This window comes from Suncus etruscus, chromosome 7 (assembly GCF_024139225.1).
Source record: "Suncus etruscus isolate mSunEtr1 chromosome 7, mSunEtr1.pri.cur, whole genome shotgun sequence".
Classification (NCBI taxonomy): Eukaryota; Metazoa; Chordata; class Mammalia; order Eulipotyphla; family Soricidae; genus Suncus; species Suncus etruscus.
This window is the reverse complement of record NC_064854.1, coordinates 9,767,066-9,784,528: the sequence shown is the minus strand read 5'-3', so window position 1 is coordinate 9,784,528 and position 17,463 is coordinate 9,767,066. Positions and strand designations below refer to the sequence as shown.

Genomic DNA, 17,463 nt, shown 5'->3' with positions numbered 1-17,463 from the left:
TGTGCTATCCGGGCCCTGGCAGCCTGTTTTCTACCTGTATATTAGACACATGGCGTGGAGGGGCATCAGGCTGGGCCCTGAACCCTGTCCCAGCTCTCCCTTCCTGGCTATGCTCTCTAGTGCCTCAGTTTCCTTAGATCTTTACAAAGCAGCTTCTTGGCTGCAGGGGCCCGAGGCCAGTCAGTGCCTGTCTTGGGGAGCCTGTGTGTCTCCGTGGAGGACTCTGGCGCTGACCTGCCCAGATTGGTGTTGGGGACCCAAGTAACCCCCTTTACTGTCTCCATCCCTGGAGTCAGGGGCACAGTGACAACCCCAAGTGAAAGGAGGGTCCCAGGGCCTGATCCGGGCGCAGGAAACCCTCGCTCCAGGGCCAGCTCCTTTATCCGGTTGTTTTGCTCCAAATTCACAAAGCGCAGCCCTCCCCTCCCTTTCCACCCCTTCCCCTCACTGCTAACAGAAGTGGGGGGAGAGGCTGCCCCCTGCTGCCTGATACTGAGGGTGCAAGTGACCACAGTCCAGGGACTCCCCCAGCTGCGGGACGTCTCCAGTGCCAGGCCGGGAGCTTCCAGTCGTCGGGCAGGTGGCCCAGCATAGGGCGCATTAGGGGGTGTCCAAGGCATCCGCGTGCAATGCAAAGAGCTTCTCCCAGCATGTGGCCACGGCGTCCAGCACTTGCAGCAGGGGCCGCCTCTGGCTGCCTCGCAAGGCAGGGCGCGTTTGAGGTCGTAGAGGGGACCAGGGGCTCAGGGCAGGGCCGCCCGCAGACTCGGGAGTGCGACGCACTTGGCGCAGCAGCGCAGAGCAGTGGCGACGCATCACCGCCTCTGTCCGCATCGCCGCTGTCCATACTGCCTTCTCCAGCGGCCCACTGCGACCCGTGCCCAGCGCCCCTCGCAGGGTCCGACTCAGGGACGAGATGGACAGCAGGATGTCACGCTCCTGCGGGGTGGAGAAACCGATGGAAAAGGCCCTGGGAAGGTCACGGTGCTGCGCACTGCAGGGCGAGGGCAGACCAGTCACTCCTACCTGCTGAGCTCCGCACCAGGGCCCAGAGCGACCTTGCTTTCTTGGACCCCTGCCTGACCGCCCGACTCCAACGTTGTTGGGTGCAGTGAGGCTTTTGGGGTGCAAAGGCGGACTCCCGGCTCGGGCTCCGTGCCTGAGCTGGCGGGTCCCCTTGCCGAAGTGTCTCACGGCTGCCTGCAGATCCTCAAAGATCACCCCGCGGTAGTGGCGGAGTATGTCAGGAACGCTGCAGGTTCCATGCTCCACCTTGCCCGGTGCCAGTGCCAGCCCCAGCAGCAGCATCGGCAGTAGCGCCAAGAGTACTGGCCTGGGAGGCACCTGGAAGGAATGGCAGTGAGGTGGAGACACACACACACACACACACACACACGTGCAGACCATGCTAGCAGTGGGCACTGGCAGGGTCTGGCACTCTGGTTTCCTGAAATGGAAAAGTCCTGCACCAGATCTCCCAGAACAAATCCACAGAACTCCAAAGAACCAAAAGGGTTCCAGAGGCAGGATGGTGGGTGCTCTGATCACAAGTGACAAGGCCAGGCCACCTAGTGAGTCCAAGTTGGGTTCTAGCAGAATAATCCCAGCACATCTGGACGCCACCCACCAGCTCTTCTGACCAAGTGCTACCAGCCAAGGAGTCGGGGCCATGCCCATGTGCTTGTACCCCTAAGAACATGAGGACCCCTGGACTCCGGGTAAGGGCTCAGAGCTCCAGGCCACACCCTGCTGAAAGGGAAAGGTTTGGGGAAACCCCCAGAGCAAGGTATCCAGTGGAGGCCCCAGCGTCCAGCCAGACACAAGCAGCTACTTTCAGATAAGGAGCCCAAAACGGACCCCAAACTGGTGTCAAGACTCGGGACTCAGCTTCCGGTCCTACTCAGAGCCTGCCAGCTGCCCACAGCAGTCCGGGGCCCCTTCTCCCATGCTTGCAAGGTGCCGGAGGCTTCGCTCAGGTGTGGGGGAGAAAGGTGGGTTCCAGATCTTGAGGTGCAGCCCTGATCCAGAAGGGGCCCAGGACTGAGGAGAGTCTGCCAGAGACTACCCCCTTAGCAGCCACCCCTGTACCACAGCAGGGCATGCTCCTCCTTCCCAGGGGATACTGCTCACCATGGGCCTCCCAGTGTCCGGTGTCCCTCACTGCAGTCGCCTGGCCTCGGACATGGTCCTGTGTCTTCCGCTGGTGAATGTGGCGGCCACTCCGGGCTGCGACACCCACCCTCCTCGGGGCTTCCCTGGGCTACAAGGCAGCAGCGGCTGCAGCTTTTGAAGTCACTGTTCCACGCCAAGGGGAGGGAAGCCAGGCAGCTCCTGGCCCTGCCCTCCCGCCCCAGCTCCCCACCCCTGTCCAATCACTTCTTCACTGTACCTGACACAGGCCAGGCCGTGGGGCCCGTCCCCTGCATCGGCCCCAATATTGCTGAGAGGCTGAGGGTTGGGCCAATGAAGGGGCCTGAGACGGGGGGGTGGGCCAAGGCCAAAAGGGCCTTTCTCAGCGGTCAGCTGGGCGCCAGCCTTTGGGGGAGCCAAAGGGAGGGTGGGGCCCCAGGCCCAGCCCCTCCCGCTGGGGGTCCTGCCCCAGCAGGCCCAGGACAGGGACTTCCCAGGCTCCGCGGGGCCAGCCGGCTCCCCCTCTGCAGCAGGAGGGGCTGCCTAGACTGACCAGGTCCCCTCCTGCCAGCCATACCCCAAGCAAGGGCAGTCTCTTTATAGGCAGCTGCCCTCCGCGGAAGCGGAACAACTCGGGAGCTAAAGGTCGCAATATGGGCTGAAATGCATCTGTGAGCACAAAGGGAAACAAGGCGCTCCCGGAGGAGAACCAGGAGCAGAGATGCTCTAGGCTCCACCAAAACCCCACAGGCAGGTGAGAGCCCAAACAAGACTGCCCAGAGATGCAGCTGACCCTCAACTTCTAGACTGGCTAAAAAAGAGTGTGTCAGACAGGACCCCACAATCATGAGCACTGTGAGGTCTGAGATGGGTCAAGCCCCCAAAGACAGCTTGAGTCACCAGTAAGTGTAGGCCAGAAGGCTCCAGCCCTGGCAGATGTAGCCTGAGACTCCAGAGGTGAGAGCAAAAATAGGAGTGGAAACTAAGAGACAGCCCACCTGCCCCCTAGGGGCCAGAGGTCCTTCATGACACCCCAGGGTCCACACGCGGGTCTCACAGTGAGGGGATGGAAGGGAACCAAGACAGCACTTCCAAATAGCTCCACCTTCCCATGACCCAAGCTTGGGAACTCTCTGCTAGGGGCCATGGGTCAGGGGCCTCACAATAAGGACCACAGAGAGGACAATGAGAGGCTGCGGATATGGAGGAGCGCTCAGAGCCCCAGGAGCATGCAGTGTAGCCGACGAGGCGCAAGAAGAGCCAACGGGCTGGTGATTTTCACAGAAGCTTTAATGAGGCTGTCAGAAGCTGTTCTGGATGCTGGCCGCCACCAGCACCAAGATCTCCCCCATCTTCCTCTGCCAATTGGCGATATCCTTAGACACGGCGCACCACAGCTCCCCGTGGCGTGGCTCCGCGTTCTCACAGCGCCGGCGCACCTCCTCCCGCTGCTCCTGTGGGGGAACTGGTGATGAGGGGTGTTCGGGGAGCACATCTCTCACCATACATCCCAACCTGCCACCCAGCCTTCCCAAAGGCCAAGCCCAAGACACTATGGGTCTCGAGGGCTCTGGTCTCCCAGCTCCCCACCCCCAACCTATGGGCATAATTCCCAGCAGGCAGGGCTCTGGTCCCGGTGAGGCCCGCCGGGCATGGGCATGGGCAGCCAGTCACCTCTGTGCCGTGTTGCAGTTCGAACTTGTAGAAGAAGGCCCAGGCGTCCCCCAGGTCCGAGTCGATCTTCACTGTGCGGTGGAACCACTCCCGGGCTTTGGTGATCTTGCGCTCACTCCAGAACAGCCTGCAGGGAGGAGAGTGAGTCTGGGGTGAGGCCGGGAAGCAGGAAACAGGCTCTGCTATGGGGTATGGTACCAGCTGGCTGAAATGTATGTAAACGACAACCACCACTCTGCCTACTTTAGCAGGGCTAAGGAGGAGGCCTGGCCACAAGTCCCCAGACCCTGAGTGGCCCTTAGGGAATCCGACTGAATGAATGGCCTCTTTGGGGTGGGGAATCACACCTGGGTCTCCCATACAATGGATTCGTCTCCTCGCACCCCCACCCAGGGAATAGTGCAGGTGCTGAGAGCATGTGGTCTGGCTGTATGCACACACATCTCTGGCACACAGACACCCACAACAGGAACCTCACAGTCAAATTTCCTTCTGGGTCAAATGCAAGGTGATAAAGGGCTGGGACTGGGGAAAGTCCAGTGGTGGCGCTGCCTCCTCTTGGGCCCTTCTGGATATTTCTGCCCCAGCAGGAAGCGAACCACCATGACTAGATCCCCCTGCTGGAGTCACAGTGATGCCTCAGACCAGCCTGGATGCTAGGGAGCTGCCCTCAGCTGCCTGTCCTCCCACCCGAGGCTGCTGGGCGATGCCACTGATAACCTGATTGTTTTTTAAGCCCTGTGGTCTACTTGATTGCATAGTGTCAGATAAACTGTGATTTTTAAGTGCACAAACCCAGATAACAGGCGCAATAACATAGCCTGGGAAAAGCGAAGAGGGACATATTTATCTTAGCAAAGCCTTTTATGAGGTTTTATTGCTCTTTATCAGGGGCCCCACCAGCAGAGGGCAGGGAGACCTGGGCAGCTCAGTTGGGAGCAGCCCCAGCACCAGGCCTCCGCTATGCCCACCTGCACACCTGAGCCAGTCCAGCTCCCTAGAAGGAAGCAGTGGCTTGAGCAATACGTCACAGCCTACCTACTGCACCTGGGATCACCACACGAAAGCACCTCGCTCACTTTCCTGGGAGGCCCCATACGCATGTGCTCCACGGCATGGTATCCACCGTCTACCTTCTCCCATGAAACATATGAGCCCAGAAAAATCAGGGAAGGTTCCCCACAAGGGGAGGCATTCTGTTTCCTGCCCTGACACTGCACCAACTAATCTGAGGCAGAATTTGCCTGCGACTTGAATTCTGGTGGGTCAAAGCCAGCCAGCAATGGTCTCTCTTGCAACCCAGAACATGCCAAAAGTGAACCAGACAGAACCTGAGAAGAGGAGGCGGGACCCCAAGGCAGGGGGCCCACATAGACTCACGTACTTGGCCACTGCCAGCAGCACATGAGGATCATGCTCACACTTCTTCAGGGCATCTACACTCTTGGTCTTCCTCTGGGGCCGGGCCTCCAGGAAGATAGCTTCAGACCACAGGACACCTGGAACCGGACCAGAAGGTGAGACTTGAGTGCTGTCTACCATGGGCTGTCTCTGAGGGCCTCTGAAGGCTGTGGCCCCAGGGAGGGAACCACTGATGTCTGCTCATGGTTCCTCTGTTCACGGGGTCAGCTCAGAGAAGAACCATAAAGGGTTTCTTGGTGTCATCTACCTCCAGGCTCACCCAGAGCCACAGCAGTGCTGAGTCATATCTAAGTAGCAAATGTGCCAATAGGACCCAACAGCAGCACAGTCCCATAGAAAGAAGGTCTCTTGAAATCAAGTGTCGTGCAGAGGGTTCTAGCTTTATTGCAGCTAACCCAGATTCAATCCCCGGCACCCCATCTGGTCCCCTGAGCTCCACCAGAAGTGATCCTGGAGCACCACCAGGTGTGGTTTAGAAACCAAAACAGGGGGCCCGGAGAGATAGCACAGCGGTGTTTGCCTTGCAAGCAGCCGATCCAGGACCAAAGGTGGTTGGTTCGAATCTCGGTGTCCCATATGGTCCCCCGTGCCTGCCAGGAGCTATTTCTGAGCAGACAGCCAGGAGTAACCCCTGAGCACCGCCGGGCGTGGCCCCCCCCCCCAAAAAAACAAACAAACAAACAAAAAAAAGAAACCAAAACAGGAAAAATCAATACCAGGCCAACGGTAATGAACATTTTGACTTTTATGCATTCGGTCCCGGGCTTGCTCTCTGGCACTAAAAACCCTGACTCCCCTGTGTGGCGATGAGGGTTCGTGAAATGTCTGGGCCCACCTCACCCCCAGGACTCCACATGCAGCCCAGGTCTCGCCCCTCCTCACCGGAGCTGGGGCATTCCTGTAGCGCCTTGGCCATGAGTGTGTTGGCGATGTTCTTCAAGCCGGCTCGGTACTCCAGCCGCACGGACTCCAGCCTGAGGGAGAAGCGCAACTCCTGAGGGTCAAGTCTCACCCTCCAGGCCTCCCCTAAGAGCAGTCACTGAGGCTCAGCTCACTGCTTCCCACAGCCTGTGGTGGTGCCTCGGACTCTCTTGGGCCTTAAGGCTCTGTGCCCTCCTCTAGCTGGGTCACAGCTTCCTGTGTGAGCACGCTGTCACCAAGTCTAGCTCAGAGCAGAACATCACCCAAAGGAGCATGCACGCAGGCTCACTAGATGTCACCTTTACTGCTTCATGCCCCAGCCCTCCCCACACTCTATTCAGAGGTACTCCTGAGCTTCTTTGTTTTGGGGCCACACCTGGTAGGCTCGGGGGACCATATAGGATGCTGGGGATCAAACCAGAGATGGCTGCATACAAGGCAAATTTCCTACACGCTGTGGTAGCGCTCCAGGCCCATATCTGAGCTTCCGCTCATGGAAAGCTTGAGGTAAATGACGCCTGAATTGCGACAAACACAGGACCGGGTCCCCAGAACTCACCAGAGACCCGGGTTCTTGGGGTTCTTCAGACGAGACTTTTCCAGAATGGCACGAGCCCGGGTCAGCTGCCCGCTTTTCTCTTCCAGCCGAGAGAGCAGAAGCCAGAGTGGTGTGGACTGAGGGCACTTCTTCAACTACAGCAACACCGCAGGAAAGGGGGGAAGTCACATGTGGGTCCCACCCCATGCCCCTGTGGGTCCCACATCAAGCCTAGCTCCGCACGGTGGCAGCTCACCCCCTGGTTGTAGGCTTCCCGGGCACGCTCCGTCAGGCCCTCCTGCTCCTCCACCTGCCCCTTCATCATCCAGAGTTTGGGGAAGTCCTCGTAGTGGCGCAGGGCTTCCTCACACAGCTCCTGAGCAGCCGCAATGTTGCCGAGCACCCACTCCAGCTTCACCGACTTCATGAAAACCTGCCGCCAGCCACACCAGAAGTTGCCCCTGGCTGACACCGACCCCCCGGCTGGGGCACAGCTAGGCAGCTCTTGCTGTCTGGAACTCAGACCCTGGATCCTCCGCCCTCCCCAGCCCGGCCTTCAAGACACGATGGGGCTGTAGGGGCCACGGCACTCACCCTGGCAGTGGGCGCGCTGCTCCGCGCCTTGGCCAGCAGCCTCCGGGCCCGTTCGTACTCATTGTTCTCGGACTCCAGCTTCACGGCGGCCAGCCAGATCTCCTCACTGTTGGGGTTGGCCTGGGGGCAAAGCCGAGGCGAGCATTTGGACACAAGCACACAGGGCGCGCCTCACCTAATCAGAAGCAGCCGTCACACGCTGCTGCAGGACCCTCTGCTCCAGGCTCTTTCTGGGCACTCACGTGACCGAGGCGGCATGCGCCCAAGCTGACCCACTGGACCCAGGCCAGCCCTCCTTCTCCTGGCGGACATGTGCTCTGCACGGCTGATGGCTGCAGCCGGCCCCTTCTCCGAGAACCTCTTAGAACCAAAGTGGGCCTCTCACACCCTCGTCTGCAGCCAACCCAGACAGGAGGACGCCCACTGTGGCCAGGTTGTGGGCAGCAGCCAGTAAAGCTGTCGCAGACTCTGATGTGTCACGGCCACTCAGGCAGACAAGATCCTTGGTGTGAACATGCAAAACATGGCGGGGAAGAGCAGCAGTGGTGGGAAGGACGCTGGGGACAGCACCTGGTGCTGGGACCCAAAAAGGGACAGTCCCCCTAGCATGGCGTGTGGGCCTACAGTGTGTGCGCCACCTGCTGAAAAGCCTGAAGCCAGGGACCAACATCTATCAGCGAACAGAGGTTAGGTTCTGGAGCTGAGCCCCCTCACCTACCTGGAAGGCCAGAGCCAGGATGCTCCGTGCAGCAGGCACGTCCCCGGCCAGCCACTTGGACTTGGCGCCCATGAGCCACAGCACCTCTGCTTTGGGGCAGTGGGCCACGGCCCTTTGCAACAACGCCTCCAGGGATTCCCTGCAAGACAGGCCTCACTCAGCAGGGTGCCCCGAGCACCACAGCCATGGGGGACAGTTATTGCTCCAAAGTTCGACACCAGGAGTCGTGAATGATTGACCAGCTTTTATGACGGGAAGAGTGTGGAGAAATCTCCTCTCCACAAAGGGCCCCCCCAGCCAGCCTCTGAGGAGGCGCTACAAAGCGGCACATTGTTCACACGACCACCGACACCCCGACTTCTGACGAGGCCCTTTTACAGCCGTGTGTCCTGGAGGGAGGGGAACGATAACTCCACAGTCTGGGTGACAGGAAAAACCTTTTCATCTTGAGCTGCAGACCCGCCCACAGAGATAGTGACCGGGAGTCAGAGAAACTGTCTATTGAAGAAGCTGTTCTTGGCTCCTAGCTCACCCCGACCCCGAGGCATGAGGACAGAGACTCTCGCACGGGGGGGGGGGGGGGGGGGGGGGGGGGGGGGGGGCGGCACTGTGCGGGAACCTCAGGGGCCAAGGTCACAGGAGACCAGCCTGAGCCGACCCCATAGGAAGCTGCTTCCCCAAAACGCATGAGGAGAGCTTCTCCAATAAGCTGGAAAATGCACAAAACTCCAGAGTGGAAGAGAACTGCCAGCTCTCGAGACCCAGCGTAGCCGGCCCATCCCCACTGCACAGGGATCAGAGCCGATGATTCGGTCGGAGGAGGGTCCGGCCTCGGGGGACCCGGAGTCCAGTGCCGCCCACCTCACGCCAGAAACTACAGCACCTGATCCAACAGGCTGCTCTGGCCAGTGGGGCGAACCGAAAGGTTTTTTCAATTAGAGAGCATAATTAGGGAGAATTGTCAGGGACCTCCTCAGAGCACAAATCCAGCAGAGCACAAATGAAAACCAGGCGCCCCACCCACACTGCAGGGCCCATGTGGCACTGAGACACGGCTCTGGCCTACCTCACCGCAGGCAGCCCTTAGGCATCAGCGCCTGCTGGCTCAGCTGCACATGCTCTGGCCCTCAGCTAGGAGTCGGGAAAGCTTCTCTCCCAGAGGCCCATGAACACAGCTCCTACTGGAGCTCACCACCAAGGGCTGGATCTACCTCAGGCAACATGCACCTAAGCCCAACACCAGGCACGGCGCCTGGGCCTTACCACGTACCTGGTGCCGTGGTTCTTCTCAAAGTAGGCGGCACGTAGCCACACACTCTTCTTGCTAGGGAACACCTGCAGGGCGTAGGCGTAGATGGCCCTCGCACACTCCAGAGCGTTGTGCGCCACACACTGTGGAAGAAACAAGGTGTCAGGGCACACGGCCCATGCTTGGGGCCTAAGGGCACAGCTCAAAGGGCAGGAGCTCTGGGCTTATCCCTGGCACCACCTGGTCCCCCAAGCAGAGTAAGTAAGCCCTGAGGTTCAGGCCCAGAGTGCTGCTGGATTTGGCCCCCAATGAGACAAAAAGCATCGATCTAGTGAACTCAGGGTTCACAGAGCGCTGTGCACTGTGGGCATTTAAGCCAGTGGAAACCCTGGCAGAGAGAGGCCTGAGCGCCCTCAGTCCCGCTCACACTGTCTGCGTCCTCCATCCAGGTGTGCTTCCGGTCCTCTTCCTCAATCCCGATGCCAATCACGGCTCGCATGACTGCCTGGCAGGTGGCCACACTCCCAGCCTTGTCGCACTCCTCGGCATCCTGGGATAGGAAAGGAACACAAAGTGGAGATGAAAGGTGTCTCCCCTAGGGGCCGGTGAGGTGGCGCTAGAGGTAAGGTGTCTGCCTTGCAAGCGCTAGCCAAGGAAGGACCGCGGTTTGATCCTCCGGCATCCCATATGGTCCCCCCAAGCCAGGGGCAATTTCTGAGCGCTTAGCCAGGAGTAACCCCTGAGTATCAAACGGGTGTGCCCCCCCCCAAAAAAAAAAAGAAAGGTGTCTCCTGGAGGTAGGGGGCTTGGATCCCTCCCAAACACTCTCAGGACCTCAGCTTGGCTCATTCCACTTACTTTTCTTTCATTGTTGAACTATACCAGGCAGGACGCAGGGCCGACTCCTGGCTCTGTGTTCAAAGGGACTTATGGGGAATCAAGGATTGCACTGTGCTCTCTCCCCAACTCTACAACTTGCTCCTCAAAGGGCCCCTCTCCACTACTCAGCGACACTAGAAACAATTGACCAGCCCCTGATGACATTCAAGTGTTTCTGTATTGGGGCCGGAGAGGTGGCGCTAGAGGTAAGGTGTCTGCCTTGCAAGCGCTAGCCAAGGAAGGACCGCAGTTCGATCCCCCGGCGTCCAATATGGTCCCCCCAAGCCAGGGGCAATTTCTGAGCGCTTAGCCAGGAGTAACCCCCTGAGCATCAAACGGGTGTGGCCCAAAAAACCAAAAAGAAATAAAAATAAAAAATAAAGTGTTCCTGTACTCTCAGCCTCCCTCAGTACCAATGTGGACAAACCTCTCCAGGAGGTGGCTGAAGACCAGTACAGACTAGTGCAGTAGGAGCTCAGGAGACACACAAAGGGACACACACACACACACACACACACACACACACACACACACAAAAGAGTGGCTAGTAGGAGTACTTGATCTGGGACACACAGAGGAGTGACTGGTAGAAGCACTTGCTTGGGGATACACAGCAGGACACAGGGAAATGCCTCCTATGGGTCAAAAGAAGCAGACAACACAGAGCGCCATGACACAACTCTAAGGAGCAATGCTATGAGTGGGTTTCACACACCTGCCAGGAAACCCATAACCATCCAAGAATGTCCAGCTATTCACAGGGTCCTTTAACATTCTGTTGGGTCCGTCAACACGAAAGTATATGTTGACAAAAGTGGATTAAGAGGAATATAGATATAGCAGATATAACAGTCCCAGACTGCTGGCAGTGGTCAAAATGCCATCTATACAGAATGCAACTCCTTCTCCCATGATGCTCATTATAGGGCCGGAGAACTAGCACAGTGGAAAGCCCTTGCATTAGGCCTACCTGGGTCGATCTCCAACATCCCATATCACTCCAAGAGTGATGCCTGAACATCACCAAGAGTAGGGCCTCCAAAAGATCACCCCCAAAAATTTGTTACAAAAATTCAAGAAATTCATTGTGAAAATATATTCCCAGGAAAGGAACAATGTACAGTGAGTAAGAAATTTGTCTTGCACACAGCCAACCTCGTTTGGATCCCTGTCATCCCATATGACTCCTGAAAACTGTCAAGAGTGATTCCTGAGTGCAGAGCCAGGAAGCTCTAAGCATCGCTGGGAGTGCCCCCCCCCCCCAAAAAAAAAGACAAAGGGCCGGAGCAATAGTACAATGGTAAGGCATTTGTGACCCAGGATGGACCTGGGTTCAATCTCTGGCATCCCATATGGATGGTCCCCGAGCCTGCCAGAGTGACTTCTGAGCACAGCCAGGTGTAACCAGAGTGGCATAAGGTGTGACCCAAAAACCAAAAAAAAAAAAAAGAAAAGAAAGAAAAGGGGGGGGGAACCCCAGGATGGAAGAGAGTACAGCCTCCCAATAACATATCTACTAGCACCCACACGTGCACAACCCCAATAACATGCAATTATGTTAACATATGTTGCAAGTCAGCCCCTGAAAAGGTTGACTGATGAAGGGATGGAGGATGAGGTCTTTTCCTTCCAAACATAGTCCCACATTTACCACTCTAAGAAAATGCCTTGGGAGCACCTTTGCAGCAGAGTTGGACACCCTGCTGTTTCCAGCAACGACACTATATTAGGGAAGGGACACTCATGAGGGGGGCCACTTAGAGGAGCACTCAGAGGGGCACCCTAGGAGGAGGAGAGGCACTCACTGAAGAACACTGACAGAGCAGGAGTACTCCGAGAGCGAGGGGCACTCAGTGAGGGGAAGGTGCTTAGAATTGCAGGAGCACTCGCTGAGGAGGAAGGGCACTCAGGAGCACTCACGTAGGAGCATTTACGAGGGGAGGGACTGAGACAGGATTGAGACAGGAGTGAGAGACAAGGCTGAGACAGGGCTGCCAACAATCACACAAGAAAAGAAACACAGGGTGGCCATACTTGCTTCAGACAAAAGAGCAGAAGTGAGGAAGGCAGTGAATTGAGGATCAGGTGCCAACAACGGGAACTGAAGACTTAACCCGAAGAAGAGGAGCAAAGATCTTACAGCTGCTACTAAGCGACCTAAGGAGATACAAGTACAGCCGCACAAAGGCAGGGCAAGGGGGAAAGTTCCCACCAAAGCAAGGTGAGCACCAGGAAATGAGAAAAACTCTAATCTATGACTTAAGCGCAATATAGAGTCACAGTGGGGAGGGCATTTGCCTTGCACGCGGTGGATCCAGGTTTGATTCCCGCCATCCGACAGGGTCCCTTGAGCCTGACAAGAATAATTTCTGGGGCCGGCTCGGCACGGTGGCGCTCGAGGTAAGGTGTCTGCCTTGCCAGCGCTAGCCTAGGATGGACCTCGGTTCGATCCCCTGGCGTCCCATATGGTCCCCCAAGCCAGGAGCGACTTCTGAGCGCATAGCTAGCAGTAACCCCTGAGCGTCACCGGGTGTGGCCCAAAAACCAAAAAATAAATAATAATAATAATAATTCCTTTTTTTTTTTTTTTTTTTGGTTTTTGGTTTTTGGGTCAGTTACACCTGGCAGCTCTCATAGGTTACTCCTGGCTTTATGCTCAGAAATTGCCCCTGGCAGGCACAGGGGACATATGGGATGCCGGGATTCGAAGCACGGTCCTTCTGCATGAAAGGCAAACACCTAACTTCCATGCTATCTCTCCGGCCCCAAGAATAATTTCTGAGTGCAGAGTCAGGAGTAACTGCTGAGCACCATCCAGTACGACCCAAAAACCAAGACCCAATTATATAGAAGCCATAAAAAATGCAAAATATATGAGTAGTTTTTTAAGACACATCATTAAGAATAATTTATTATTAGCCTAATGGGGATAAAAGGAACTCCTCTAATATAATATTTTACTGTAATTTTATCAGTGTATAAGATATTTTATCAGTGTCTGTAATTTCCTCTTTTCAAAAATGTGGGGCATGATTACTGTGCAGAATTCACTGTCATTTTACTGTAATTTAAGTAATAGTATGAAGCTTTAAAAATAATAACAGGGTTATTATTTTTTATATATTACATATATATATATTATATTTTATATAAGCATTCGCCTTGCACTCTGCTGACCTGGGACGAACCCAGGTTTGATCACTGGCATCCCACATGGTCCACCAAGCCGGCCAGGAGCAATTTCTTTTCTTTCTTTTTTTTTTTTTTTTTTTTTTTTGGTTTTTGGGTCACACCCAGCAGTGCTCAGGAGTTACTCCTGGCTCTACGCTCAGAAATCGCCCCTGGCAGGCACGGGGGACCATATGGGATGCCGGGATTCAAACCACCGTCCTTCTGGATGTAAGGCAAATGCCCTACCTCCATGCTATCTCTCTGGTCCCTAGGAGCGATTTCTGAGCACAGAGCCAGGAGTAACCCCTGAGCGCCACCACATGTGGCCCAAACACCAAAAACAAACAAAGGCAGGAGCAAAAAACAGTACAGACAGCTGGATCCTTGCTGAGCCCATGGTGTCCCTGGTTCAATCCTCAGCACCCCATCTGGTCCTTAGAGCTCTGCCACAAGGGATCCCTGAGAACTGAGCCAAGAATAAGCTCTGAGCACTGTCAGATATGGCTCCCAAACCAAAAAAAGCACAGATGAAGAGCCTGGATTTGTGTGTCAGTATGTGCATGACTTGCACGCAGAGGACCTGGGCTTGATCTCCACCACAAGAAGTAAAAAACGGGAGGGTCCTATAGACCAGCAACAGGCTTCAAACCCATCACCACCTCACTTACTGCCGCCGTCCGGCATTTCCACCACCAAACATGTGATATGCCACAAAGTGCAAGGACCAAGAAACCAGAATGGCCTCCCAGTCTATCACGGAGGCTGAGCCAGGAGAAAAATGTTGAAGTCTCTCTCCTCTTGGCTGACTGCTCACAGCCTGAGCGTGCACAGCACCAGTCCTGCCCCGGTGAAAAGTCCTTCAGAACCCACTCCAGGAAATGCTATTGCCTGAACGGGAGGGAAGTTCAGCCAAGAGTCGACAGGTGAGGACAGGCCCTGAGAAGAGTGAGGCTGCAGCACTAGCTACAACAAGAGTCCTGCCCCAGCTCCTCACCTGGATCCACTGCTCACGGTTTATCTCCACACCGTTAGCCCGCAACGAAGTGATAGCACGGTCAATGATCTTCTCCACCATCTGCGTGTTCCCGTTGGCTTCCTCCAGCTTAGCCGCCGTGATCCAGATGTGCCGGTCCGTCGGAATATTCTCCCGGGCCTTATTTAAGACCTTCCGGGCATTTTCATAGGTCTCCAGTCTGGCCAAAGCAAGCCAGAGCTGCAGGAAGACAGAGCCAGGGAACAGGAGGTTGGGATAAGTGCACCAACATATAACACCCCATCAGCAGGCAGGGCCCTGGGAGGGTGTCAGGAGCATGGCTGGCTGCTGAGTGCTTCACACTTTCTCAATGATCCTCTACTGTAAGAAGCTGCGGGGTTCTCAGCCACTTGTCTGGGGGGTACACAGAACACTAAACTCCTGCCAGGAGTGGGGGACAGGCAGGCCCCAGAGCTGCTCAGCCTCCTGGAACTCATGCCCAGCAACTGATGAGGCCATTTTCTCACTAGGAATGGGTACAGTCTTAGTTGTTGTTTTTTTTTTTCTAGAAATAAAGCAAAATGGATATTGTCTGCAGATTTCACAATGCCCAGGGTGGTAATTAAAGACATGCCGAACCGGACTGTAGTGAAAACAAAACTGGTCACGGCTACACGGTGATGTGAGCCAGAGGTCTGAGAACACAGCCAGACTGAGGCAGAGCTCAGGAAGACACACCCCCTCTTCTACCAGCGCCCTTCTGCTGGGCCCCATTTACAGACAAGGAGCTGAAGTTAGGCGACAGGCCTCTAGAAGAGTGGTGCCAAGGAGCAACGTGGCCTGGACTCACCTCCACGCTGGTGGGGCAGCACTCCACGGCACGGCTGAGCATGATGCGGGCATCTTCGGGCTCTTCCAGCTCCACGGCTGCCTTCCACAAGCGAACCGAGTTCGGCACATGCTCCAGGGCTGGGAAAAGTCAAGGAACGTACCAGGAGAGAGTAAAGGGGGAGAAAAGGGAGAAAAAGGACCAGAGAGATAAAAGTACAGCAAGGAAGGTGCTAACTTTGCAATGTGGCCAACCAGAGTTTAATCCCTGGCATCCTATAATGGTCCCCTGAGCCCGCCAAGAGTGATTTCTGTGTGCAGAGCCAGGAGCGACTCCAGGAATACCTGCCACTAGGTGTGGCCCAAAAACAAGCAAACAAAACAAAGCAGAACAAAACCAATGCTGTCCTGTAAACACTAGGCAGAGTACATCCTGGGAGCCCACAGTCTGTCTACCTGGGCATGCTGGCCCTGCCCAGGAGAAAGTAGAGCTCCTCGGCCTGCCCTTGCATGCCAAAATGGCCTGGAAATACAATCCTCCCTTTCCCCAAGGCCATCACTTCCAGATAGCCCCCTTCTAAGCTGAGAACAGCTAAAATAAGGAGCTGGGAAGCCTGTACTGGGCAGGATAGGCACTGCCCATCAGGAACACACATCGAACCATCCCTCAGTTCTACTGGGGAGTACAGGAAAATCCTCTGGAAAAAAATCATGCCAATGTCCAGAACTTAATTGGTTTGTACTAAAAAAAGTTTCCTGGCTGAAAAACAAGTCAGCATTTTTTTGTATTTTGTTGTTGTTGTTTTCTGTTTTCTGGGCCACACCCAGAGACTCTCAGGGGTTACTCCTGGCTATGCGCTCAGAAATCGCTCCTGGCTTGGGAGACCATATGGGATGCCAGGGGATCGAACCGCATCCATCCTAGGCTAGTGTGGGCAAAGTAGACACCTTACCGTTTGCGCCACCACTCCGGCCCCAAGAAGTCGGCTTTTATAAATTGTGACAGGTGTAACATTCTGCCCTGGCCTGACTGGGAGGGGAGCTGAGTTGACATCAGACCCACATCAGACGACCTGAGCCCACGTGTAAGGGGCCACACAGCAACACCTCTCCCCTGAGAACTCCCTCTACACTCACACACTAACATATACCAGACACGGACAGCACCGAAGCCATCCACTAAAGACTGCCTTCCCCATCTCTCCTCAAAGAGCCCAATTCCAGGGGCCAGAGCAATAGCACAGTGGAGAGGGTGTTTGCCTTGCATGTGGCCGACCCGGATTCAATCCCTAGCATCCCATATGGTTCCCCAAGCCTGCCAGGAGTAATTTCTGACCACAGAGCCAGAGTGCTCAGCACCCTGAGCACTGCCGGGTGTGGCCAAATAAAACAAACAAACTAACAAACAAACAAATAAATAAATAAATAATAAAAAAGAGCCCGATTCCACCCTCAGCCCAAATGACCCACAAGTAACAGGCAAGAAGCCGCACTGCTGGACACTTGTGCGGTGACCACCTGGTTTTCCAGATGCCAAGTGTGGGTCCTGCTTCCCTGTCCAGAAAAGGCCACTGTTTCTTGTTCACTGCCACCAAAGCCCAAAAGATCCTTTCGAGAGCCCCAGATGGCAGGTGCGTCCCACATACAGGCTCACCTTTCCTCAGTACCCGCTTCTTAGCCCGAATATCCGTCTCCAACTCCGCTGCTCTGATGTAGATCCTGACTGACTGCGGGAGGTGCCGGACGGCCTGGGCCACCACGGCCTTGGCTGTGTCCCCTGGCTGCAACCTGGCTGCCTCTAGCCAGACGTCTTCGCTCTGTGAGCAAAAGAGGAAGTGCCGGGCTGGAGCAATAGTATAGCATCGGAAGCAGCGAGGGCATTTGCCTCGCACACGGCTGACCTGGGTACAATAACCAACATCCCATTTGCCCGCCCCAAGCCTGCCAGGAATGATTTTGAATGCAGAGCCAGGAGTAAGCTGAGTGCCGCTGGGTGTGACCCAAAAAAAAAAAAAAATAAAATAAAATATAATAATTTAAAGAAGAAAGTAAAGGAACCAGTGGTAACTGCACAATGACTATTATATGCAGTCCAGCACCCCTGTAAGGCAGGAAGGCCCAGGCTCCACAGAATATGGGGTGCAGGGCTGACTATAAAACACATGCCCTGAAACACACCTGCACCACATGCCCAAAGGGAGGGAGGGCTGAGATGTGACTACAGCCTTGAGGCCTGAGCAAGGAGACCAGTGTCTGCTCCGAGGAGAGCACAGCGACCCCTACTTGGAAGGGGCTAATCCAAGCTGTGCGTCCCCTAATGTGCTAGTCAGTGATCGAAAGGGCATCCTGCTTGGCAAGAGGCCCCA

General features: G+C 55.6%; 2 protein-coding genes across 2 annotated transcripts in view; both read right to left on the bottom strand.

The window, feature by feature from the left end:
- Positions 1-337: 337 nt before the first annotated feature.
- C7H20orf204 (chromosome 7 C20orf204 homolog) lies at positions 338-1,511 on the bottom strand. Its single transcript, XM_049777106.1, has one exon. It carries the CDS (start codon positions 1,405-1,407, stop codon positions 601-603), a length of 807 nt encoding a protein of 268 aa, XP_049633063.1. The 5' UTR covers positions 1,408-1,511; the 3' UTR covers positions 338-600.
- A 1,890-nt stretch (positions 1,512-3,401) lies between these two features.
- The window catches only part of PRPF6 (pre-mRNA processing factor 6), a 30,679-nt gene continuing 16,617 nt past the window's right edge, over positions 3,402-17,463 (bottom strand). The window contains exons 9-21 of the mRNA XM_049777509.1: positions 16,752-16,914; positions 15,120-15,238; positions 14,291-14,509; positions 9,674-9,796; positions 9,268-9,389; positions 7,998-8,136; positions 7,280-7,399; positions 6,942-7,118; positions 6,707-6,840; positions 6,109-6,200; positions 5,189-5,303; positions 3,805-3,931; positions 3,402-3,584 (exon numbers count right to left, since the gene is read on the bottom strand). Coding sequence (XP_049633466.1) covers positions 3,432-3,584; positions 3,805-3,931; positions 5,189-5,303; positions 6,109-6,200; positions 6,707-6,840; positions 6,942-7,118; positions 7,280-7,399; positions 7,998-8,136; positions 9,268-9,389; positions 9,674-9,796; positions 14,291-14,509; positions 15,120-15,238; positions 16,752-16,914 — 1,803 coding nt within the window. The 3' untranslated portion in view covers positions 3,402-3,431. The remainder of the gene's footprint in view (positions 3,585-3,804; positions 3,932-5,188; positions 5,304-6,108; positions 6,201-6,706; positions 6,841-6,941; positions 7,119-7,279; positions 7,400-7,997; positions 8,137-9,267; positions 9,390-9,673; positions 9,797-14,290; positions 14,510-15,119; positions 15,239-16,751; positions 16,915-17,463) is intronic.

What these genes read in the sequence shown, in the direction of transcription:
- C7H20orf204 (XM_049777106.1), bottom strand. Translation starts at nt 1,407, where the DNA reads ATGGTCTGCACGTGTGTGTGTGTGTGTGTGTGTGTGTCTCCACCTCAC.